The sequence below is a fragment of the Aulostomus chinensis genome, chromosome 15, assembly GCF_037954235.1.
Source record: "Aulostomus chinensis isolate RoL2024-O1b breed Wild chromosome 15, RoL_Achi_v1.0, whole genome shotgun sequence".
NCBI lineage: Eukaryota > Metazoa > Chordata > Actinopteri > Syngnathiformes > Aulostomidae > Aulostomus > Aulostomus chinensis.
The window spans coordinates 12,177,630-12,204,898 of NC_141334.1; the positions used below are offsets into that span (position 1 = coordinate 12,177,630).

Sequence of the window (27,269 nt, forward strand, 5' to 3'; positions counted from 1 at the left end):
GTACTGCTGGCTGACATTTTTCTACATTCCTCAGTTCTGTGATTATTGCAGCATGCAACACAGAACCTGTTAGGGGACTCCAACTTGTGTACATAATATAATATCTCATACTATAATCTCCATCTCCAATTGTATAATTCTAATTCTGAATTAATCCAGAAATATAAAAGTTAATTAACTGCTCCTACATTTAACATCCTTGATAAATCTGAAAACATTTTGTACCTTTTCCCTCACATTTCTTTTGTATCTACGGTTCATCTTTTTTCTGTATATCCATTCTTGATATGTAGAGACTAAATTGATTCAAAGAGCCAACTATTTGGAAAATAGACTTTGCCATCCTCCCCAGAACCAGACAACAACCCTCTCTCTCTGTGTGCATTAGGGAGCTGAGACAGGCTAGTTCGCTGAGCAAAACAAATGGTCGTGGATGGGAAGAGTTAGCATACCATTATTAAAGGACATCAAATATACTGTATAAGATTCAAGATTTCAAGTTTTCTAGAAACTAATCATCGTCCCACTGCTACTTATCATGCTAAGCTAACTAGCGGTCTCTGAGGGTCCATACTGCACACACTTAAAAGAGAAAGGTATCTATCTTCCTGTCAGCTCTGGGGAGGACGACAAATTAAAGAAAGAAAAAGAGAAGTTGATTTGTGTGAATTTAGGAAACTTCTTTTTATGAGGGAGAAAAAGGACTTCATGCTGACTTAAATCTTTCAGGTTATTGAAGTACTCTACACACAGACTTTCTAATGGCCTTTACTTTTAAAAATCTTTGTCGAGAGGTTACAAAAAGACCATGCTGAACTAAATGTCTTTAGAAAAAATTCCCACAATTAATAATATTCTTCACCCGGCTTCACATACGTAAAGGAATAAGCGTGCTGAATCAGAACACAGCTAATCATTCAAAATTACGCATACTTTTACCACCACTTTTAAGGAGACTAGCTCCAATTCACATGGATGGAAAGTGAATAAAAGCAAAGTAGCTGAGCAGTTCTTATTAAATAATATTGGTAAAAAGGTGTTGTACATGGAGGAGGCTTGAATGAATCCCTGGAGCAGCCAAGGCCGTTACAACTGAACGAATAACATTTTTAGCACGCTCAACAATCCACATTGTCTTTTGTTGATGTACGTTTGGATGATTTTTTTTTTTCCTTTCATAAAAGGCCTGAATCATGTCATTTTCAAGGTGTCCTCACCTTTTGAAATCTCGCTGCATCTGCATCAAAGATATGAAGTATGAAGACTAGTTTGAAGACAGCGAAGTAGCCATCTAATTTCAGCAAATCCATTTCAGCTCATACATCTTGCCAGAGTCTCATTAGGCTTTCTCTCTCAGCCTCTTATTGCAGTATTGATTTCCATTCCTGTTATGTCTTTTGGAAGATTACATTTTCATATAAGTAAAATGTCTACCAGGGCTTCCAGAAGAGAAGACAGTATGAGAATGGTACACTTTGCTGCATTCATCTTCACACTAAATAGAAAGTTCAGTTTTCAGGTCACGTTTAATTTTATGGTTTTATACTCTGTATTTGTGTGCTGCAAGTAGTAAACAGTTGAATTATTCTTTCATACTTTTGCATTGCTTATACGCATATCATAGGTTTAGCAATTCAAAATAAGTGTTTTAAATTGCATATTTTTGTGAAAAGAGTTGAAAAAAAATTACCATATCTTTACTGCCAAAAGCTGAATTGTTCTGTTCTTGGGTGTGTGTGTAAGTAGAAGGTCATAGTCTTCTGATTTCTTGGTATTACTCTTTTAAAGGTTTTCTAGTGTTACTGTTTCATGAGATGAATGTTAGAGTAACAATGTGCATATTTCGCTCCCCTTGATACACAGGCGGGAATATATTAATAAAGATATTTTCACAGCAGGACAATTTTCTCTTTTTATCAAATCTGTCAGCTCTGTGTGTCTGTGTGTGTATGTGTGTAGATACAGCACCATCAATGCAAAAATATGCGTGAGTGGAACTCGATTATCAAACGTAACACGCACCAGAAATAACACGTCTCTTTGTATTCAAACATCATCGTAGTAATTCTGTCTTTTTGTCTTCCCGTCCAGCTTTAAGAGACAACCGGATCGAGCTGGTTCGTGCATCGTGGTCGGAGCTGACCATCAGTATCAGTGATGTCACCCTCTCTGATGAGGGCATGTACACCTGTTCTCTCTTCACCATGCCTGTCAGAACAGCCAAAGCCTACCTGACTGTTCTAGGTGAGTAAAAGACACTCATATTTCAGATAAAACTGTGTAAGAACCCTCATGAGTAAGTGACAAAATCTGTACGCAATTTATTTCAACTAAATTCTATCCGTGTGTGTGTGTGTGTGTGTGTGCTGATTTTAAAAAAGGACTGTAGTTTTTTTTAAGTGCTCATTACAAGACGTTTTGAGTGTTTTTTCTATGAAGTCAAACAAATTCATGATGGTTAAATTACCGCGTGCCTTCTTCCCAAGTCTGTAGACAAATAAAACACATGTGTTTAAGCCTCCCCTTCCCTCCGGTTTGTGTTATGATCATCACACAAACACAAACATTGTCTCATTTCCCGCCACTGGGCTTATTATCTTGCCAATTAGTTTTCACTAATGTTAATAGATGTGCTAGTGCACTCCAGGCCCATTATCTGACTCTCTGTGTTAACAAGCATTCAGTGAATTAGAGACATTAATGTCTGTTGCTCAAAAAGGATATGGAGAAAATGATTTTACAATCCTGACCAGTAGTTAATGGTACGAGCCAGGAAACACTGAGAGGTTTAATAGACATAGAAAATGGTTAGAGGACGGTCTGGTTTATCAGAAACGGTTTCAGGAGACTAAGAGCTTCCAAGAGAACACATGTCTTAATTTGTCTTCAACATGCAATTCCAATTTTTTTCACAGTCAAAAGTAAATCTGCATTTGTAGTAACATGAACATTTGTTTTTCTATCAAATGCATTCGTCTTTCATGAAAAAAATCAATCACATGTAACTCACCTGATACGAGTTACATTATTCTGCTTTAGGAGCAACCACAGAGGCAAAAAGCACCCCTGTTTGTTTGTTTGTTTGTTTGTTTGTTTGTTTGTTTGTTTGTTTTATCAAAATGTAGATATTTGAATTTGTTTTATTATAAATGTTATTAAAAAGTAGATTTTAAAAAAGTAATGGTATTATCGGTAGCATGCGGACAATGATGCTAACTTCATCAGATGCAGCAGTTAGAAATTTACCATCCACGTTCATTATATTGTTATATTAATAATAGCAGTAGAAGTAGAAACACAATTTTTTTTTTTTTTTTTTGTCAGTGACAGTTTCTTGTTTTTTAACAACATGTCGTTTTTTTGGGGGGTTGAAAACCAAATCTTTTCACATGATGTGGTATAATTACAATGACCACAGGAGTGATCGATGATATCTAATCTTTTTTGCTTTTCATGGTAAATCAGAAATGTAGCTCTCATTTCTTGTTTCATGTCTTGATCATACATTAACACACACACGCACACACACACGCGCGCACACACGCGCGCACACACACACACACACAGCAGGTTTAAAAGCAGATTGCAGCCTTCCCCCGCCAAGGGAAACGTGACAGTTTAAGATGAATCGTATTTGATCTGCTCTTGTTCGGTCTGTGAGGGAAGAAGGAAAAAAAAAACATCAAACACTCTTCCATACCAAACCACATTTACTCACTCACACATTTACACACACACACACACACACACACACACCACATGAACACACACTGCGGGACTTAGGTATAATGTCACTTAATTCACTTATAAACTTATAAGCGATGCACGACACCGATTTTTCATTTACAGGGCAAACAAGAGCTAGCTCTCTCACTATAAAAGCAGCGTGTGGAGTATATTTCAGATTCCTGGTAAACAGAAAAACAAGAGAACTTTTAGGATGGATAATGAAACCTTACAGAAGTTGTGCAGACAGACAAGGCCAGAGCCTGTCAATGGCATTGACTGAGAGACCTTTCAGTCACAAAGCCCGAGGCAGACTTATTGCTCATTGACACAGGAAGGGCAGACACTACACACACTTAAAACACTCATTACAGGAGGATCCAGTAATTAACATTTCCTGTTGAAGCACACAGTTCTCTGGCTCTAGTCTTTACACATGTGTGTGTGCGCACACACACACACACACGCGCGGTGTTTTATCTTTAAGTAGTTGTGAGGACATGCGTTTCCATGTAAACACTTAACAGAAACCTTGAACTGAACCCAACTTATCATCTGAAAATCAATTCTCAATCCTTGAATTTCCTTTGATGCCTGCCAGTAATTGTTGCTTTATGTTTGAATTCATTTTTAAATTCAGAACCCTTAAAGGCTGAATTTCAATACACACACTTATATGGTCTTGCTATGGAATATTATTCATACCAAACTCTGTGAGACCTAAAGAAACTGGTTCTAGGGGAGATATATTCACCCCGTTTCATTTCAGTGGATGCAGGAATCTATTGGTTGTAATAAGATTCACTATCCCTAAATCTGACCAAAAATATGAAAACTATCTCAACAGAAATAAACCTTTCGGTTAACTGATGCTTTCATGGCTGTCTCATTGGGTTATCATCCTACAATAATCCAGGACACTCAGGAATGTCTCGCTCTAATCTCCCTTCAGGAGGGAACACCGGAAAAGACTTTTTAAAATTCATATTATTGTTGCATAACGACTGTAATTTAGTTTCATCGTCATGGTTCCCGCTCCATTCTACAGGTGTGCCAGAGAAGCCTGAGATTGATGGCCTGACAAAGCCCGCCATGGAGGGAGACCACATCACTCTGACCTGCATCACTCAGGGCAGCAAGCCTGCCGCTGACCTGCGCTGGTTCAGGAATGAGAAGGAGGTCAAAGGTACGTAACATCAGGGCTGCTATCAACAATTCCAGCTGCTTCAATGTTGAAATCATGACGTGAATGATATAATGTAGAGTGGCACAGTGCTGCAGTGGTTAGCACTGTCGCCTCACAGCAAGAGGGTACCGCGTTCATGCCCCGCCTCCTGCCGAAGTCAGCACCAGCCCCCCACCACCCCTAACGGATAAGCAGTATAGAAAATGAATGGGTGATATAATGTAGTGTTATTTAAATCTTCACTTTAAGCATTAGTTTAGCAGCTGGTAATCACTGTTGGGAACATTGGACATATGTCAAGACAAAATATAGGTTTAGTCATTTTTAGACATTTTAATGTTTCATAACTTCAATAAATGTACTTTCTATAGTTTTTAAGGAGAACAGTAATCATTTTTTTTGCATATAAATGTTCACATTACCTAGCTCTTGCTTATATCTGTGCTTTCCAATGAATAACGGATGACAAATCCCTCAGAAAATGTGTCCATTAAAAAGCGTTTATCTTTTGCAAAAAAAAAAAAAGAGTATAAGGAATCTACAGTAGTGGACGTCTTAGCAGTGTATTTCTTTTCAAACAAGTTGTTTCCAATAGAGCACATTCAGCATTTGTCCTCTGGCCTGAGACTGATACATAAGCCTCTCTCATTCTTTTCTAAATCACACTGAGCGGACCACACACCTCATTTCCACCTGATCTACTTGATGAACCCTTTGTAATTATTTGAATGGGAAAGCAGGAGATGAAGAGAGTGAGAGAGGATATTGAAGCGAATGCAGTCATAGATATAAAGTGACGAAATGAAGGATTATTTTGTTGGAAGAGAAACAGATCTGACTCTTTGTCAAACCACTGGGACAGACTGTCAGCAGAGTTGCAGAACTTGTAGGAAGGTTTCTCTTGTTTGGTGCTTTGCTGGCAACCGTCTGTCTTGACACTTTGTACCTTACAAGGCAAGAGTGAGTCAGTGTGGCGTGAAGGAGCAGTGGCTGTCACTCCCTGATCATAGGGCCAAGAGCGGGGCACCTCCATCTTGACACCTTCACCATGTTTTGTCAGAAAAAAAAAATCGATTTATATTTTTAGTCACATGAACAGGTGGACAAAGTTCTCAGCTGAACTTTGGTGCACTGGAGACATGAAAGAGTGAAGGTACATAATTCTGCAATTGCATTTATGAAGGCCAACACAGAATCCCCACTGGCTCCCTCAACTAAAAACTAATGGGATGTCTCCTTTGTCAAAAGATTTGAGATTTGCATGTTTTGGTTTGCAAGGTAATCTTCAAAAATGGAAAGCACTTTTATGATTTTTGAAATATAAAAAAAACCTGTCAGAAGTACAAAGCAAATGTTATGCTGTGGAGGAGCTCCATCAACTTTGCTTTACCATTCTTCAGCGTTTGGCATTGTGACATTTAATAATCCCTGGTCTTGCTATCCACTTGCAACCTCTGTTTTCTGGAGACACAGATTTGAAATTCACAGTTCAGTATTTACTGCCGCATGTCATGCGGTTGAAAGAAATATCTTGAGCCGTGAGAGATCTTCCGCGTGAACCACCAACATCATTTCAGGCATTTAACTGAAAAAAAACGTTCAAAATTATCATTGACTTTCAGGTGAGGGAAGTGGAAGTTAACAAGTTGTCTCTGGGTTTTAGAACTTCCTGCATCACTCTGCTGTTACTGAGGACACACCTCAGCCTTCTAGTGTTTCTGTGCTGTTATAGTTGGAAGTATATGGAATATGTGACACTGGTTACAAAGGGAACCTTTAAAAATGCTAATGACCTTTTCATATTCAAATGACTGCAATAACTGGAACCAAGCGGTGAGAATAACAAGCAGCCAGGTGTTGCACATCCTAAATGCTCAATTAAAAGTCATAAAATTCTCTTAATTAGAAGCATCTCAGATGTGAAATGCACAGCTACAGAGTTCATTTCTCTGTGTATATAAAACAGAAACATCTTGGCTATAAACTTTTCATATTAATACTGTCTGTTAGTTTTATGGAACCACTGAAAACAATGGCTAGACCTATCTCCATCCTACCTTAACTATATATTTTTTTCTATTTGCATAGGTATTTTTCAACACTGCTTATGTTTCATATCCTATTGATCACATACTGAGAGGTTTTACTCCTAAAATAGTGTTGAAGTGGCATGCTAACATGTAACTTTTTATGTTTGTTTGCATGCATACCGTTCTTCAAAATAAAAGTTCTCTCTGTAGCATTTTCTTTGACTAGTTTTACTTATTAACTGCTATCATTACTGCAGATAGTTGCGTTTCTGTCTTATAAGTGTTAATCATTAGTAATAATCTAATAATGGATTTATCTTATTTGGTATTATCCTACTTTGTCACTCTGCTTTATACCTCTTGTCCTTTGAGGAACATGAAATCTTGTTATTTCTCCATGGGTGATTATCGTGCCTCCCAGGGGTCCACTCAGGAGAGAATAGCTCCCTGTAAGGCAAATGGAAACCTAGCCAGGACATTAGTTCCTTAGATTACCCTAGAAACTTAAGAGGTTGTCAAAGATTTCCTTGCTGGTTTGCAGTGAAGTCACATAGAATATGTATTTTCACTAAGGTCAGCCAGTGTCTTTAATTTTCATACAATTCTGTAATAGATGTCTCCTGTGCTACAAATGCTTTACAAATCCCCCCCCCCCTCCAAAACTTGAGACTTTAAACAAATGCCAGCTTAGAAGCTTGTTGTCAGATTTGCTATTTGACTCCTCTAGAATTTCGATTAGAGGTGAAGTTGCAGCCCTCGCTGAATTCGAGCTTAAGCCCAGACAGCTAAGCCTGCTATCTCCCGTGGGGGTTTCCAAGGGTTCCAAATAAACAAGCAGAAAAGACTCCAAATCAATGCTTCGCACACATTTTCAAGCAGATATCATGACATCTTCCCGTTTAATTAACTGTAGCCAGGAGATAATATAGAATTCATGTCACTGTGGTTATTCACAATTATTCCTCCGGACGGTATCTGTGCAGATTAACGATAAAATTTCCAATCAGGCGAGTTTCTCTCTTTGATTTTGTTGTTATTCTGCTCCTTATATGATTTTCTGTTGCCATTTCTTTTTGCAAATATGTTTAAATCAATGAGTTCAGCTCGTAAACACTGTTGTAATGCTGACTCGTGGAAGGTAAACTGAGCAGATTCTGTCAAGTTTTTGTTGTTGTTTTTTTTAAAGTTTAGTGTAAAAGAGCTAAAATAAAATCCTGTACATATATCTTTATGCAAAAAACACAATCCTCAGCTGTTAAAGTATAGTAAAATTCTAGTTATAGTAAATAATTGAAATAAGGAGTTTCATCTTCAAAAGGAAAAGTAAGAAGAAGTTAAAACCCTTCTAGTTCCTCCCCCTTTTTCTAATACCATGTGAGGATATGTCGCCTATACCAGCATCTCCAGACTAAACTAGCATAGTTTATCTGCTCCAACCACTTGATGGAAACACACTTAGTTTGTATTTTTTTGTTGTTGTTGTTGTTCTTTTTTTGCAAAATTTCAAAAGATTCATCTCGGACTGGGATGGAAACCGGACTAATGTTACTCATAGCAGCTTTAAATTAAAGCCAGTCAGATGTATGTTCTTGTTCCTGCTACTGATGTTGTGCCTTTCTATCGGTATGCAACATTAATTCAGACTCTATAAATAAACATGAAAGCCGGCAGAGAAGGCGTCACACATTAATACACAACCCATGTGTATGTGTCAGTTTGTGGGTGCACCTGAGGTGTCCATCATCCTGACAAGATCCGGGTGTGTTCAATGTGAAAAGCCATCTGATTGTGGTTGACTATGCTGGGAATAAATGACAATTGTGACATATTGGTGTGGGATCTGGGGGAATAGAGAAGATTATATTACTGGCACAGCCATCGGAGCACTGCATCACCCATCTGCATTCATTTAACACACAACCTATGTTAAGTGTGTGTCTTTGCATGCCTGTATATCTGTGTGTGTGTGTGTGTGTGTGTGTGTGTGTGTGTGTGTGTGTGTGTGTGTGTGTGCGTGCACGCGCAGGCAAAACAGACAGATGGAGCAGATAGGCTGCATGTAAGGACATAAGCTTGTGTGTATGGAATGGAATCCAATATTCTTATTTTTCAGTTTCTTTGTCCCACAGATCCCTTCAGTCCCCATCCAGTAATGGTATATTTCTATCTCAGTTACACACCCCGCAACCCAGAGAGACCTCTGCCAATATCACCACATGTAGCACTTGTTTACACACCACTGAACCAGGGGGAGCTGTGTGCAGAGACCAAGCAAGGCAGAGATGAAATGAATATTTATTTCAAATAAGGGTGGGGATGTTCACTATCGGATAAGTATTATCATACTCTGTGACCTAAACTGTAGAGGTTATTGCTTCATCATGTTACGCGATCGCTCCATTCCGAGGGGACTTAAGGAAGAAAAAAACGGCAGAAAAAACCCTGAGATTTGATTTGAATTTGCTGGCAGTCACATCCTTTTTTTTTTTCTATTGTCAGACTTGTTAGTCAAGGACAAGGTAGCATTGCAGATATTTCTTGCACTATATCAGGTGTTTGCCCAGAGAGTTTTGAATATGCCATTACTCAAGTCTGCCTGTTCACTGAAGAGATGAGCAGCATCTGCATATTTTTTTCTTTTTTTTTTAAATAGTTCAGGTATTTCTTCATTTACGGGTGATCGTCCTTGACTGAGAGCAGAATAAGGTGGTCATCATTATTCTAGGAAACCCTTGAGGAAAATGAGAAGGAAATATCTCCTGGAGCTTGTATCAAAGAGGATGAAGCTGAAGTTGTTGAGACAGCTCATGACATTGTGAAGACAAAAAATAAGATTTAAGTTCAGGAGTTAAGAGAATATGTTAGAAGTGATTTCCGCTGTGTTGGACATGCTGCTTTAAAAAGTCTATGTTGGAACTACATTTATACTATCCAGATCCCTGAGGTGGAGTCGATCAATGACCATTAAAGATCTCATTTCAAGATGGCTCCTGCAAGTCACAGTGGCATGAATAAAAGATGCTTGAGTCTCACTCTCTCTCTTTCACACACACACACACACACACATAAACACGTATTCCTCCACTCTATGTGTGCAGCTCAAACACATTCACATATTCTTCAAATCTATTTGTGTCTGTGACGGTTAGCCCGGTGCGTTCATTAAAGTCAACACACTGCTCAGTGGAGTGAAGAGTCTGGAGTGGCCAGAGAGAGAAACGTCATCAAGGTTACATAACGTGTTCCCTCAATTTAATTGCGACCTGGAAATGTAACTTTTTCCCCACAGTTTCATTCGTTTGTCTCTTGATACATAACTTGATGCCACAATGTAATTAATTATTGGCCACAAGATGAAACTTGTTCCCACATTTTGATGAATTTGTCACCACTAGATATAAATTGTTCCCTCAATTTAATTTAAGTATGGCCCACTATAAATCTTGTTCCTATGATATACTTATTTTGTCACCGTGATATATAACTTGTCCTATTTTTAAACTTCCCACATGATATAAAGATAGCTTTGATTTCTTTGTGGGAACAAGTTCTATATGTGGCCCGTTCATAACGACATTGTGGGAATGGATATCTTTTGTTTTCCCTCCATGGCCACTCCAGGGCACAAGACATTGACTTCTTTTTAGCATCAGAACTTTTTCTTACTCCTCAGCTAGAAGATGAAGAGGGAAATATCACTCGCACTGGCTTTACTTTGTTTCTCTCAGCTTACATCATCTTGATTAAATATTCCCATGCTGAGGTGTTTCTAATGTATGTTCAGCCTCGGGCAACATAAGAGTGTGATCGGGTTAACAGACTGAACAGTGTGGCTAAAGAACAGCGGATCAGATTGCGACTGACCCCCTCCCCACCCACCGCCATCACCACCATCCACCCACCCTCCCTCCCTGTCTGTGTCCATTAAGATCAACATCCTGGAGGTGGACAACCTGTCCGGTTTTAAATGCCAAGTCACTGATACAAACCAGAATTCTCCCTTTGAGAGGCGGCGGGAAGCCGTCCTCATGAATCCACGGTTGACACGTCTTAGCTGTGAATGCTCAGGGAGTCATGTCAGAGAGGACATTGTGATACAGGTCTGCCAGGCACTGATAGAAACATTTAACAGTGTTCCCTGGTCGTGGTCAGCTGTCAGTTAGGAACATAGTCGAGCCAAGACAGGCAGAGAGTGGGGGCTGCTTATTAGTACAATGTCCAGACTTTTCTTCATTGAAAATGGAGGCAAAGTGAAGAAAGAGAAGATGTACATGTGTGCTAGATATCTTTTTTCTATTTGCTTTGCGACCTTTCTTGTATAAATGTGTGTTGCTACCATATTATGATAATCTTCACCCTTTCCCATTGACTATTTAACATTGTTTTGGCATGCACAACTTATTTAAAATCTCAAATGGGATGTAGTTGAGGGTATGTTGAGTCAGCCCTCGGACCCCCGCTGCCAGGATTAGTCAGCTCCATAGCTGATGGTGATGATTCCTCCCCCGTCCCAGCAGTCCTCCTCTGCTTTTCTTGTCTATCCCTCCATCTTCTTACCTCAGGCTGTCCCTCTCTACTGTGAAATGGCATAAAAGGGTCAGATTCTCATATTCGAACACTTGTTATTTCCCTTTCTACTCCTCCGAGGCTTTGTATTGGCTCATAGCAACTATGCAGAGCTCCCACCCACAGAACAGTGTGATGCAGTCAGCCAAACGCCGCCCGGCTTTTGGTTCAATAGCCTGATTATGACTCATTTTTCCCTTTGAAAATAGACACAAGATAATATTCACATGTGGAAATCCTCAATAAGTAAATAATATAAGTCAAGGTCACAGAGGAGGTCAGTGTGTCTGTAATGTGAATTCCTGGATATCAAATGATCATTAGTTCTTAAAGTGTAGGATCAGAATTGAAAAATAGTCCATACACAGAAAAACTCACTCCAATTAGATTTATTTCAGTGAAAATCAACTTTTCGATTATACAGACCTTCATCAGAATAACTCGAAGATCTTTACAGGAGGTGTTTTTCTGTGTCTGGAGTAGTTTGGTTCTGTTCCCCCGTTTGTCCTGCCCATGATCAGAGTGGATGAGCGCGATTTACTCCCTTAATAAAGTTTAAATTTACTGAAAACATCATTGTGTGAAATATTATGTTGGTCTTATTACAGACACTAAATCCTAATCTGTAGAATTTAAGTCATTTCCCATTGCTGATGAACTGAGGGAAGAAGATTTCATCGTTTGTAAGCAGCATCTGGTTCTTGACAGGAAGGCGGAACTCAGCGGGACACCAGCGTCTACGTACATGCTTGCCGCTACTTCTGACCCAGTCCAGCCAAACAAAAAGTACACATGCATCACACTTATAAATCTGACTATCAGCCAAATTCAGCTGTGTGGCCAATTTAAGCGATCTACTGGCTGACTGTATGCAGTAATTAAAAACTACGTTAAAAAAAAAATGTGGTTTTCTCCATCCAGTAAAATCCAGAGGGAAAAAGCATTGACAAGACTCTGACTGTTGGCTTGCATTCAAGTCAAATCATCCCAAAAGGAATTGCGACGTACATTTATTGTTTTTTTGTTTTTTTTTAAATTAACAAATATCTGTGTAAGCAAAGAGGAAGAAATAACAATAAGTATGAAATATGAGAGAGCAATTTTAGTCAACAAAAGCAATAAGTTCTGATATTTATAACAGCAGGTTCATGTGGCTGAATTAGATGCTTTATTAGCTAAAATGGGCTACAAGAGCCTTTGACTGTGAGGTTTCCTTACTGTTCATGCCCTGAAAGGACACATGATATTAATGAAGTCAAACTTGGTGTGAGCACATCAGTTCATGTGTGTGTGTTTGGAATCCCATGGAGACAATCAGGGTCCGCTCAAAGTGGTTGACTCTTAAAAAAACAACCGTCTCTGCTATGTCGCTGTATTTAAAATCAGCTGCGAGGACTAAAATCAAGAGGTAATTTGTGAGATTCAAACTATGGAGAAAAACACGTTACGACTGTGGCGCTGCCCGTCACATTGATTGAAGTGTTTTTATTCTCATCTCAGAGACGAATCGGTCTGCAAAATTCAACATAATAAATTTGCTTTATGCACAGGAAGTCATTACAATTTCTTAAAATTACTTAAAAAATAGAAAATCTTCAGATATTATACCCTTCAAACTTCTAAATTGAAAAATTGGTATGTAACTTTTGGGTTGTTGTTTTTTTTTTTTACTGCAGGTTGGTAGAATTCCTGTTCCATTGCTGCTCATCAGAGAGAGTATTTTATGAACAGAAGCTTTACTCATATCAATTAAACTGAATCATTAGTTTTTGATTATAGTGCCAGTTATCATTAACCCCAATGCTAACCTCAGTAGGAACATACAAATAATAAAACGCGACAAAGAGAAGGAAGTGTTTGGTGCTGGTATACGAAGGACCCAAAGAAAAAGATTTGATAAAAACAAAGGAAGGAGGGCAGCAGGGGTAGGCTGGCAAGTTTGACTGATGCAGAGACAAGGAGACGCTGCATTTGAAGACTTGAGATGACTAATAGAAATGGTCGATGTTTGCCACTGCTAAAGCATGGCTTGGAATTGGGAATTTAATATCCTCTATTTCTTTCTCCCTTGTCTTCTATAATTTTTATCTTTGTGAAAGCATCCAGCCATTTTCCTTCTCCCCCTGTCCTCCGGATGGATGTTGCTAGCACTGCAGACCTGTCAGTCATTCATCTCTGGGGGAGGCGGGCTCATCGCCTCAGCTGGGGGAAGTGGCTGAGCAGAATGGTTGATTGGCAGAAGGTAGAGGGCGAGGGGATGGTGGGGGGGGGTGGGATGCTTAGAAAGTGGAGCAAATTAGCACATAGGAGAGGGGGATATGGAGCATAAACAGTCCCTTTAGGAGCCACAAACAAAGGTGGTCAGCATAAAAGAGTATCTATGGGAAATAACAGGAATTTATGGGAATTCAAATCAATTTTAACTGTTTTAAACAAATTGGATTTAGTGTGTGCTAATTAGCTAAATGTCATTGATCAAAGCGTAGTAATACCATCAACTTTTACCTGACAGGATGGTTCTAGGAAGTTTCCAGAAATTTACCGGTAAACTTCCACCCTATTGGAACCCTACTGTTTGATGCTGAATACAGAAGCAGGAGGATACTGTTCCACAGTAGAACAGGATAAATACTGGAGAGCTGAATATAGTATCTCTATTTTCTGTTTTTTGAAACACACCCAAAGGATATTCACATTTGATAAGGTTTGAAATACCAGCTGCAGTGATGAGAACAACCAACTACATAAAAACAAGATGAAATTGAGGAGAATAATCTTCAGAAAAAACATATCTGCTTGGAGTTGGATCTATACTGGCAAATCAACCAGGTGCTAAAAAGCGCCATTGTAAGCTTGAAGCGTGTGTGTGATCTTGAGCGGGATGTTCATTTATCTTGTATAGAGCTCGCTTATGTATCTAGAACATTAAAGTTATATGTGAAGACTTCAACAAGTACTGTCAAATGTTGATGTTCCACAAGAGCAACCACAGTTTTTAAATTATTCAGCATGCACCACTGAAGAGTCTCTATAGAGGATATAGAAGGCTCCCAAACACAGAGGGCCATGCTTTCTTCAGTCTGATTGTCTACGCAGTGAAAAACTACTAAAAGCATGTGAAAGGTACACATTGTGAACGGTCTGAACAAGCTTATTGCATAAAAGAAAACAAGGAAATGTTAACATCTTTCATATAAGTTCTGTCTGTTCCTTGTGCTGACGTGACTCTTTATACAATACAGCCCTTGCTAGCACCAGCACATTGAAGATAGAATTAAACATCTTTAAAAAAAAAAAAAAAAAAAAACCCTCCAAACTCAATCACAACAAACACAATCATAACGCATGGTCATAAAAACGTAGCACATCATCAGACACACCGGCTGATGCTAGCAAATAAGATAAAATGGCTGAAGTTCATCTCTTGATGTGAAAGATGATTAAGTTAAAGGTTGTTCTATGATTTTTGCATGGTTGAATTTGGTGTGCAGAAAAATTAAAAACTACTATGTTTAGTATAATATGTATATTATCATGTATTTGATTCTGCGGCTCAAATGAGTGAATATTTAATATTAAAAACAAAACACACACCAGATACAAAATTACTGACATTGGCTACGGGCCAGTTTGTTCTTTTAGTCATTAATATTTACCTAATTTTTTCACTCTAGTAATGGAGAAGAGGTGATAAAACTCCCATCGCCTCGACCATCTTCTGCTCAAGGACAGTACCAGTAAGAGATGTTGATTTATTGGGAGCTAATTCATATTCAGGGCCAGGAAGGCGATGGTCAAAAGGGGGGCTGGTCCTAAAAGTGTAGTCAAACACGTTGGTGGCCATTATCATTGTGGGGGAAGTGAAGTGGAATGGTACGATCAAAGGGAAGCGGCAAATCTCAGGACATTATGCAGATGATTTGAGAAAGCTGGGTTGGAGGAAACCTCCAATGCCTTGGCAGTGATTGGGTTCTCGATGAGTAGTGAGAGGTGGATCAGCTGTTTGGTTGGGATTACAAGACAGGTGTGGAAAGGATCGCACAGAGACCAGATTGTGCAGATGGAGAGGACTGTGCATAATGATTCTAGCAACAAGTCTGATTGAAGTCTTTGCCAAATGCCTGATTGGCCCTGGTGATGTTTTTGTTGTAATGAGACTGGAAGCAGTCGTCAGGTAGAAGCATCAGAGAGACAGGTGCACACGCGTTGCATGACAGTACTCTATGTAGTCAGAAGTCATGGGGAGGATAGAAGGTGGAAGAGTTCGGAGGGTTTGGTTTGGTGATCAGGGTTGCCAGTGTGAAGCATCATCATTAGACGTGTGATGAGGATGAGTGCCAAGGGCAACGAACTGACAAAGTATCAGTAGACATTGCTGAGACTTTTTTCAGTAACAGAATATTGGCACGTCTGATATTCGAACGACCAAAAAATATGTCGTAAAAATATTTACCTTTGTTCATCTGGACAAGTTACAGACAAAACATACACAGATATAAAGACTGAAAAACCCCTGACTCGTTACTGCCATCCCTGTGCACAAAAAGCATTTACTCATCATCAGGGTGTATACATCCTTTGTTCCTCATAATATTTTAGGCAGTTGACATAGCATCAGCTGAACAAGGGACACAAATGACAAGTTTTAAAAAGGTATGTGAAGACGGCGCACGAGTGCCTCAACTTTTACATTTACATAAAAGTTTTTTTTTTTCATAATGGAGCAAGCAAAGCAGTTTTTTGCTTAAATGTGTGGTATTTTTTCACTTTTGGGAAACATCTGAAGTATGTTTTCTGAGTAGGGAAATCCTCAATGCTACTTGCCAGAGTAGTAAACTGCATTTCAGCTATCCAAAAATCTGGCAGTATTACATTATCACTTCTGATTATTTCTCTTTGATAAAGATAAAAGTATCTGAAAGTTCCCTGCATGCATGGCTAGAAAACTCCTCTTTAATTAAGGACTAAACCCAAACTGTTTAAACACAGGGGGCACGGTGTTGATGTGTGGCCATCACACCTTGCATGATAAACGTGCTGCATCAGTAACACAATGCATCTGTCTCCACAGGTGCCAAAGAGGTGAACGCCAGCGGAAAGACATTTACAGTACGGAGCTCTCTGCAGCTGCATGTGGACAGAAACGATGATGGAGTGGCCTACACCTGCAGGGTGGACCATGTGGCTCTCACACAGGCACCGCAGCAGGCCACTGAAGTACTGGAGGTCCATTGTGAGTGTACACACATAGATGTGATGACAAATGCATAACATGAAAATGGAAATAAATGAAAGGGAGAGAAACAAAACCTCCTTTTGAACAAAAAAAAAAGGGCGGGCCTTAACAGCTGCCACATCCTGTTAGCTGGTAATCAAATATCAGGACCCGTATTTGCAGCAGTGTTTGAAAATTAGTTTTACTCTGAATGGAAATTGCTTTTGGTTGTTAGCACTTTGTACTACATGTACCTGGGTTTTTTTTCTCTTTTCTTTCAACCAGCATTAATCTGATGAGGGCAATACTGTAATTTGTCACACACAGTGGAAAATCTCTATACTGTATAACACTTATATTTGTTTAGAATTTAGTTCAAGGACTAAAACCACTACTGCAGGAAAATTTGATTTTTCTTTATTCAGAAGTCCTCTGCCATTTGAAAGTGATGACAGTCAAAAATCTGATCTGACTGTCTGATCAAGGCCGTCTGACCATTGATGATTTACTGTTACATGTTTGAATATTTATTGCACTTGTTGATATGTATAATTGAGTCCTCTGTCTGTCCTAGATGCTCCTCGAGTGGAGATCGTCCACTCTCTCGCTGTTCCTCAGGAGGGTCAGTACCTAAAACTGGAGTGTGTGTCCAAAGGAAACCCATCGTAAGTGTATTGGTGACATCAGCTTCTTGTATAACACATCACTCAGGGCTTTGTTGCATGATTTGATCCTCTTTCACATGTACTCCACTCCAAGGCCAGATCCTGTGATGTGGACAAAGGATGGGACTGAGCTTTCTGACCTTGGCCGGGTGATAGTGGAAGGGAGGGAGCTCACCTTTACGTCACTCAACAAGACGGACAATGGCACCTACCGCTGTGAAGCCAGCAACCACCTAGGGACCAGCAGTGCTGAATATGTACTGTACGTCTATGGTGAGTTCAAAGGAAAGGCTGGTGTGTTTGTGTCTCATCGGGAAAAATAGAGAAATCTTTATTCGTGTGATAGATTAAGTTTGGTTTTTTGTGTGTTTGTAATGAAGTAGCTGACAAAACAGCTGCGACAAGACATCCCCACACCACTGATGCTATAGTGGAAAGTCTCACACTTCCTGATCTGCATACTGTATCAGCGCTAAGAGTGATTAGTGGTACCGTCTCTCTCACTGGGATTATAAAGGCCTCAGGTGATACAATTGCCACCAACGCCTTTCCTTAAATAAACCTGCGTCCCAGATCTTCCTCATACACACACACACACACACACACACACACACACACACACACACACACACACACACACACACAAGCAGGGAAATGTGTGAGGGAGACAGAATTTAGTGCTGTGTTGTCAGGAATATCACCAGGACGGATAAGTAATTCCTAGTAACACCGGAGGAAGTGGAGGATAAAGGGATTCAATGTCAGGGGGGAAAAACAGATAGCTCTTCCCCTTTTCTGTTTCTCTTCTGCCATTTGTCTCTCGGCATTAAGTAAAAAAGCAGAGCAGCATAACAGCACTGACACGTCTCCTTTCCTGCTGCTTTAGGTACTTAGACTGTGTGTGATCAGCGACAAACAGGCAGAGTTTTTTTCTGTCCAGAGAAACTGTTTTTTTTTTAGCTGAAGGCAAAAGAGAATTTCCCTACAACATTACATTATTTTATTACTTGCTCCTAAGGGTGTTTTTTTTTCTTTTTCCTTTTTTGTTGTTGTTATTTAAAAAGAGGGCTAAATCTGTACATAACAAACCAGAGACTAAACCTCTCCGGCTCTGCCACAGTGAATTCTCATAGAAGTCTTGACTGTCCTTGCTGGGTGCACAATAACACCCAGAAGTGAAGCTGCTGAAGGTTGCAACCAAGGTTAGTATCAATAGTTCATGAAGCTGCTGGATGTGGTATCAGGTTTGGCATCTGTATCAGGTTTAATATGATTTTAAACAATGAATAATACAACTCGTGCAGTGAGAGGGGTAAATAAAGTGAGGTTTAGGTGTTTACTGCATATTTTCCGTCGGCTAAATTTTGGCTAAATCATGGGAATGGAAGGATGGCAGCTCTTACATCGTGCAGACCCTTGCAGCTATGTTGGGGCATCAAGTCGGATAAGCTGTCAACAAAGGTTTGTATACTAACCAGGGTGAACTCCTTTTTAGAAAATAATGCCAGAAAACATTTATGTTGCCAATTTATATCATGACATATGTATCTACTAAAGGAAATATATATAATGTGGTTCCTTTTCAGAACATGTGATGCTTGCAGTTTTAAGTTGTATTTTTTATGTTGTAAAATTCATTGTTGGATTAAAAAAATGCCAACATGCTGAGACACAAACTATAAAAATAAAACAGATGAAACCATCAAATTAAGTTAAAATACATTTTCATGTTAAGAAAGTGCTTTCAGCGCGTGAAAATGCAATTGGAATGAAAACCAAAGACTTGTAAAGTAATTTGACATGTAATTTGAATTTATTTTAATGGAATGTGATTGCAGCAAATGAGAAATTGATTGAAAGCACAAAAAAAATGTATTTAGTTAAAAGTAAGTCACAGTTGTATACAAAACAATTAAAGCATAAAGAAGTACAGAATTCAAAGTCATCCTTGAAGTAATTGGGTAGTTACCACTGTTTGCATCTAAATTACTTGCTTTCATTAATGGCTTTGAACAATTACATTGTTTCAGTTGAAATAAATGCATCATTTACCTTCGTTGATAATTGGCCAGTCCACCAGAGAATCCCAGCAGCACCCAACTCCATTACTACTCCCAACTCTGAAGGTTTCTTTACATATATTAGAGCAAGTGCTCTTCCAACTTCCTCACCACAGACTCTGTATTTAATAAGCGTTGCATATTTTGGGGGGTGGTTTAATTAGCCTTCTTGCTCCGTGGTATCTGTGCACTCCTAACATTCCTTCAAATGCCAGCCAAATGTAACAAGCAGGAATAACCAATGCACTTAATGACAGACATGTTATTAAACTGACAAATTCCAAACCACAAAGAAGGCACTTGGGTCTGAGAGGGTCAAAGAGTCCAATTCGGATTCATTACTTGTTCTTTTAAAATGGCACCCAGTCTGTTCCTATCCTTCATTGGTGATTAGCACACCTTTTAGCCTTTCACAATTGCAGCCATAATTCTTGGAAAATACCTTTTTAATGGGTTCTCTGCAAAGAGGAGACCTTCTCTCTCTCACCCCTCTTTTCTTGAAGACATGCACTTAGCTGCTTAGTGATTCACGCTCAGGCTGAAAAGTCACTGAGACATTCGGGACAGTTGGCCTGTACCACATCCAATTAAAAGCCTCCGGCTCACCATAAAATCAGAGTGACATAAACAAGGTGGTAGTGTAACCTCATTAACTTTGTCACACAGCGTTGCAGTTCCCATTCTTTTTGTCCCTGTAACATCTGACAGTGAGAAACATTGCCTTGGATTTAACACTTTTAACAAAATGCAGTAGTCAAAAAAAAACAACCTACAACTTGCACTCACAGCTTTTTTTTTTTTTTTTTTGGTTTAATCCTGAAATCATCATCGCACACATGGATAATTGGCACCGATTTGTCAAATTACTTTCTTCATTCGGCGTAATCCACCTTCCTTACCTCTTATAAGCTGAAAGGTGCATGATCTATCTTCAAAGGCATCAAGCTACATCACAGAGTCGATGTGAATTCTGCTCTCTTGCAACAGAAATAACCCTCACATTGAAAGACAGAGCATGTTATATGATAAAGGTAAGATGGGAGACTGTCATAAAGGGAACATGATGTAAAATTGCAACACGAATAGGGAAATATTGCTTTAGTCTGTCACAAAATTTTGCTAACAAACATGCGGGCGGATGTAGACAAATTGTTACTCCAGCTTTTGATCTCACTATAGTATGGCAAAAAGCTGATTGACACTACATTTGTTTGTCATGTGGCTTTTCCCATTTTGAGAGGTCATGTACGGCTCATAAATTTCATAAGAAAACATTTCGTGCACTGATAGAAATTCTTAAGAGTTGTCCATGAATGCACTAATGAGAATTAAAATCCACCGAAGAAAGAAAAGGATTGGCAGCAAATGAATTCATGTATTTTTGCATTGTTTTGCCTCAACTATAATTAATTGTCACGTTTCTTTTTGTTTACCATACTTGTGTGTTTTGTTCTGTTATAGTATCTAACTGCCCCCATGTCAATTCAGTTCTTTTGTTACTCTATGTTTTTTCTTGTCTATATGTGTGTGTGTCCCCTCCGCCAGAAGCTCCCACCACCCTGCCTCCATCCACCACTCCCCCCCTACATCCCATCCCTCCAGATCCTACCCACGTCTCAGACCCCACAGTCACTGGCAACCGAGGTACAGTACACCGCCCCACACATCTGCACCGCCCCTTCAGCATGCACTTGCTTTAACATCACGTCTGTCCTCTTACTTCACCGCCTCAAGCCTCAGCATCTCTATCTTATGTGGAGGTTAAAACAAAAAAAAAAAACTAATTTCCGCCTGACTTCTGATTCTGCCTTCAATCCCTTTAGGATAACATGAACTACATGTCATTTTGCACAATGACTTCTACTGAAATGTCTATTGAAGCTTTGTGTTTTTACATTAAAGACATTATTTATATTTTCTTGAGGATACACGGGGGTCATTGTATTCCAAAAGTGTCGAGCTGTTCAAATACTCAATTCACTGTCCCCTTGGCATTTCAAAGACTTCAGTACTTCTGTGCCCTGACACCTCAAAGAAGTAAATGTCATGCCCAACTGAAAATGTCTGGCCACTTGAGATGTCTCATCATGACTCCTAATGCTCTGTTGGAGAATTCAGACTTGAAAAGCTCTGAGTAGTAACCCGCCCTTGTAGCCTACAGAATTTATTTCTGCATCGATGTTGTTGATATTATCATGTTAACATTCTGTTCTTTTACTAGAAAATAATTGGAAGTCATTTATAACTAAGATAAAGCAAAATGTACTATTAATTTTCGAGCGTGCCTCATTCCTCACAGAGGCTGTGACAGCATTCATAGTTATAATTATGGGTTTAAACTTTAATATGTAGTATCTACATCTCCTGCCAAATTCAGCTACTGTCACTGGAGAACTGTGACTTCTTTTCATAACAAGGTTTAGTGTTCCGGTTCCAGCCAGCCAGCAACCAAAGGGTGGAGGTGTTGGGCTTTGACTCCTGGGACATCGAATGTCATGTATCTACCCAGGAAGAAGCTAATGTAACGTCTGGAGCGATAGCAGCAACATACAGTGGACCTCTTGGGTTCCTTTTTCTTCTCTTTTTTTTTAAACTTCAAACCTCTGCAAGGTTGGGGACATGGTATTTGAAATGTTCCATCGCTTCATTGTGGAGGTTGCTTTTCCAACTGTAGCCAAAAAGTGGCTGCTGCCTCCAGTATCATGGTAGCAGCACACCAGAAAGATCCTCCGAGGAATACGCCTCAACTGGGAATATTGTGGAGTGAAAATTTGAGGAACTTGTGAACTCTGCCAACACATTGAGTTGGAAGTCTTCGGGGAAGCCTTGTCCATCCTTCAGATGTCAGTGGACAAGATCTAACCTGATCGAGACAAACCTCTGAAAGTTGTTTGGCTGTCTTAGTTGCCCTGAGGTGACGGACAGAGATAGTTTTCTCCCATTTCTTTTAGAAATGCGTCCATGGGTGAGCTCCTGGGGTCCCACTCAAGCTTACCAATAAGCATTCATTAATAACAATGATATGTCGGTGAGTGTTTATTTTAAACTTTACCTGCATGAGCCTAAGTGAATAGAGTTAACTGTTCAAAAGAACCTTTAATGTTCAGTGTATACTGACAGAAAATGTTTTTAAGTTCAGAGCTCACAAATATCAAGACATGAAAATATTTAGAACAAGAACAGTTCCATAAATAAATCAGTGCAAATCTGCTACATCAAAAGTCTTTTTGGCCTTGTTTAAAGTGGAAATTGCAGTGGGAATTTTTTTTTTTTTTTCAAATGGCACATTTAATTATAACCGTCAAAAAAAAAAGCCATCTGAAAAAGTTCAATTGAGCATTATTTGCTTAAGTTGCTGTTCTGTCTCTTTGCATCCAGCAACTCTAACGCCAATGCTGACACAGTGCCGTGTCGGCTACTGTAGAATGACGTGTCAATCACAGCTTTTGAGTGACACGTCAATTTCACACCAAAGTGCTGTGATAGGCTGTATGCAAATGAGCTCACTAACCCTTATTCGCCATAGCTCACAGTTTCTAAAAGTTATTCAAAGTTATGAGATGATGTTGTAAAGGAAGATTTCAGTGCACGCAATCTTCTCAAAATACATACATATTCAATTCAACTTTATCAAAACAGAAACGAATTTGTCAAAATTGTGGATTGTTTAGCCTCATTTCCTTTTTCGACAAGCTGGTTGCATTTTCCTATTTGTGCCGTTAGTCAAGTTCACTTAACATTCTCTTGACAAGTGGAAACATGTATTAACGGTCAGCAGTTCTGCATAAACACTACCAAGCTTATTTTATTGAAAATCACTGGAGAGGTTGACCATGGGCCAAGGAAGAATCATTTCAACTTGACATTTTTATTAATATATCAGGTCATACTACATTTATTTGCATTGATACTTGATAATGGATTTTCTTTTTTGTTTTGTTTTTTGAGCGGGTTTGGTGAAGGTCAGCTCTGCTCTGAGTGCCCTTCTGGTTTTTATCTTACTGAGCTGCTTGATTTTCATGTTTCATCATGCTCATTCTCTCCATATAATAGTCAGTCATGTCATTTGTTGTTCTCTTCCACTAAACATGCTTCCCCTCCGTCCCGTTGAGGACTCTGAAATCTTCTTCTGCTGGTTTTCCTCCTCTCAAAGCTTTTGTTTCAGTTTACCCTCATCCGCTTCTTGTCTTCCTCCCTCACATCTCTCTGAAGACCCTGTTAGATAACAGGCTTCCACACGTTGTTGGATATTCTTCATCAGCTTGTCTCCGTTCTTCTCTGATGTCTGTTTGTGTAGCGCAGAGACACGAGAGGAGCCAAAGCTTCTCAGCGTATCTTCAGGGAATCTAAATATCAGACTCCTTCGCTGCGTCCCCAGTCACAGGGATACCACACTATCTGCTTTCATGTGTCTACTTGATTTATTACCAGGTCTTGTCACAGGCTCTAGATGAAAGCAAACAACCGTGGAGCTGTACCAGCCCCATGACGTTTTGTCTTTTTAATAAAGTTGTCTTCCTGTGCTGAGGAAATACACACAGCAGGTTCAACACCAGAACTCGTATGCAGAATATTAGCATATCATGCACCTGATGAGCTCCTTCATCTGTAGCTCTCTCTGCTCTCCTTGTTTTATTCCAGCCTTGCAGATTTCTCTCGTACTACTATTTATCATCAGCCCATTATAAATAACACAAGACAAGACTACCACAGCTCAGGCAGAGGCATCATTTAACGTGAAACAGTAGAAGAGCGTATGGACACAGGAGGAACTCTTGTTTGTTTATTTCAGTTTTCCTTGGAAGGCATTACTGTATGGACTGCATAGATGTAAATTTCAGCATACTGTAGGTTTGTGATAGAAGTGCAATGATAGCTCCAACTGCAAGCACAATGAAACGTTATTCCATTTCAACCCGATCTCCTAAAACTTGGTGACCATGGAAGCAATAGTGATAGAAGTACAGGTGAGGTCCGGTCCAGTCTAGGTACAAAAACACTTTGATAAGGTTAAGGAAACATCTTTGCCTGCGTTTAAGTTGTGAAATGCAATGCCGGGCGGGAGTCAAACACCTGTCTCCCCCTGCAGAATTGGTTTACAGAGAAAAACACCTGGTTAAGGTTTGGAAAACATCTTCAAGTAATTTATTGTTGTGAAAGGCGGCGTTATAAACTCAGACACCAGTCTACTGCTGCAAGTTGCCACCAACTACTTTCTTGTGTTTTAATTAACAACAACCCCACTGATAGCATGATGTCCCAGGGATTCCATCTGCTCATCCACGACAAAGGAACCTAATTGCATGTACTGTTACAGACCAAGTGATGTGAGGATTCAATCTTGCCAGTGATATTCTGTCAGGTCGTCCGGTCTGTTTGCTTGCTTTTCCCCCCTATGTTCAGGGAACATTGCCATCCAAATATAATATATGTAGAACTTTGTGGTTTTTACTATTTTTCAAGTGTGCCTTTACTCTGATGACATCCGATCACAAATACGACCAACCTGAAAAGTACTGCCTCTATATGTTCTGTCTCTGCGTACCAATGAGTCCCCCTCTCAGCGGTTAAAGTATTACATATTCCGTGCTGCCTCTTTTAAGGTGGTCTACTTTATGGGTGCATTAAAGAGAGCAGGAATATTACTGAATAAATATTTCATGCTGTAGACTCAATGGCTCTAATGAGGAATGTAAATTTGACAATAAGCTATGCCTTCTGGCTGTTGTTGACCTCTGGAGTGTAGCGACAGTGTAGATACTACTGAAGAGATTCCTCTGTTTTTAATCCATAGTGCCAGGACTGATGCATAACTGCAGCCTGTAATTCCCTTTATTAATGAAGTGCTGGCAGGTACGCCCGGCACACGCCACCTCCATCGTCCAGCCAGCTTTAATGGCAATAATAACTCTTTGGCTAAGTATCGGAGCTCTGTGCAATGTCATCACATGCACAAACACATATGTGTGTATGTGTGTGTGTGCATATATATATATATATATATATATATATATATATATATATATATATATATATATATATGCACACACACACACACACACACATTCTCTCCCCTCACCAACACTTGGTTCCCTCAAATCTGCTAACTGCTTTTTTGTGGCTTGCAGATTAGGGTTGACCTTGTGAAGCCGAAAGGTTGAATTCTGCACAAGGGTTTCTTTGGTGTTTAAAATATTTACTATTCACTTCTCATAATCAGCATTCGTGCGGCCAGGCCCGGCCCCTGTAGCCTAATAGCGCCGCAGAAAGAAGACCCACTGCTGAGAAGACAGCAATTATTCATGCCTAGTGTCTCTGCCTGTGGAGAAGCATGAAAAAATGAAATAATACAGATCTACCTCCTTGCACAGTAAAAGTTATCTTTTCTTGGGTCCATTAGTCCGTCCCTGAGAGGAACGGAGGATAAAAGTTGAGAAATGCATCACCAACCTTCAGACAATGAATGTGTATACTATAACTTGGAAGATATTGCGAAAGTCTTCAAAAATGATAGCAGAAATCAGGCTCCTACCTGAGCTATAACTCAGTGAGTCCAAAATACAAAGAATCTTCGCACTCGTCTTGAAGTTGAGAGTCTACACACTTGAAGAGAATTCAAGAGGCGAGTCAAAGGATTGGTCAAGGTTCAAAAGTTGCGATTAGTCTGACCTTCTTCTCCCTTTTCAAGTGAGTGCTTTCCAAAAAGCTTCATATGAATAGTGAGACATTAAAGTCAGGCCGGTCTTATCCTGTTTGGCTTCCTGAAACTTGAGGTTTGTGATCTAATCTGAGTCCACTGCACAAACATGGAACCTTAGCTTTGCTGTGTGTTCTAGGTACCACTATCAACATTACCCCCTCATCCAAACTTCTGAAACTGTTACGGTGAAATTAACGCTGTTATTTGCTCTAGACTGCTACGTGCCTCTGTGGATGTGATCATTTTTCAGGGTGTTTTGATGAGAATAGGATCTGACTCGTGTGAAAAAACCCAAGCCACAGTAGTTGTGGCACATTACACAAGGAACAAACAGACTAAAAGGGTCATTTTATAGGATGTGGGCAAGTAATTATGAACTCTAATGGTATTGCAACTTTTAAGTGGAAAACCTGTACATGACTCAAATGAAAGTATTTCCTATTTCATTGTTACATTGTTACTTGTACTTGTTGTTGATTATGTCACTTGTTCTTGATTATGAGAGGATGTTTTCTTTATATGCACTTTTCTATTAAAAAACAACTCATTTCTACAATTAGAATTATATAGGAAAATAAAGATGCAAATCACTAAGAAGAGATGCTGAAATTCAAGATATGGCTAATGAGAGATTAAGAGGCTCAGCTTCCTCAAATGGTCCAAAATTTTCTTTATCTTAGATTGTTATTCTCATAACGTAGAGTTGTAGCTTCAGCAGTTTTTGATGGAAACAAGCTGAATGGTCTGCTTTTCCGTATGCTCCTAGAATTAAGGAAAGGAGAAACAACTTAAACACACACACATATTTCTTTACAGATATGCGTGCGCGCGCGCGCACACACACACACACACACACACACACACACCTCAGCATCCTTAAAAACACGTGTACCATAATTCACAGTCCTTTGTTCTTCTTTGTCTGCATGTAAACAACAGGGGTTCTCTGTGGGTGTGTGTGTGTGTGTGTGTGTGTGTGTGTGTGTGTGTGTGTGTGTGTGTGTGTGTTTGTGTGTTTGTGTGTGTGAGATAGTTACATCTTGGTTGTTCCTGTTGTTGGTCTTGATGAGTTGCAAGCTTCCTGCCGTGTTTATACTGATTTGCTTATTGATCTCTACTTC

At 39.5% G+C, this 27,269-nt stretch overlaps 1 protein-coding gene across 4 annotated transcripts in view; it reads left to right on the forward strand.

Moving 5' to 3' along the window:
* Positions 1 to 27,269, forward strand: part of cadm2a (cell adhesion molecule 2a) — a 224,811-nt gene that overhangs the window by 185,310 nt on the left and 12,232 nt on the right. For 2 of the 4 annotated variants that reach the window (XM_086226028.1, XM_086226030.1), the window contains 6 exons: positions 2,092 to 2,244; positions 4,775 to 4,912; positions 16,580 to 16,741; positions 17,298 to 17,388; positions 17,483 to 17,661; positions 20,994 to 21,092. In XM_086226028.1, coding sequence (XP_086082154.1) covers positions 2,092 to 2,244; positions 4,775 to 4,912; positions 16,580 to 16,741; positions 17,298 to 17,388; positions 17,483 to 17,661; positions 20,994 to 21,092 — 822 coding nt within the window. The remainder of the gene's footprint in view (positions 1 to 2,091; positions 2,245 to 4,774; positions 4,913 to 16,579; positions 16,742 to 17,297; positions 17,389 to 17,482; positions 17,662 to 20,993; positions 21,093 to 27,269) is intronic. The other 2 variants (XM_086226029.1, XM_086226031.1) reach the window with 2 other exon arrangements.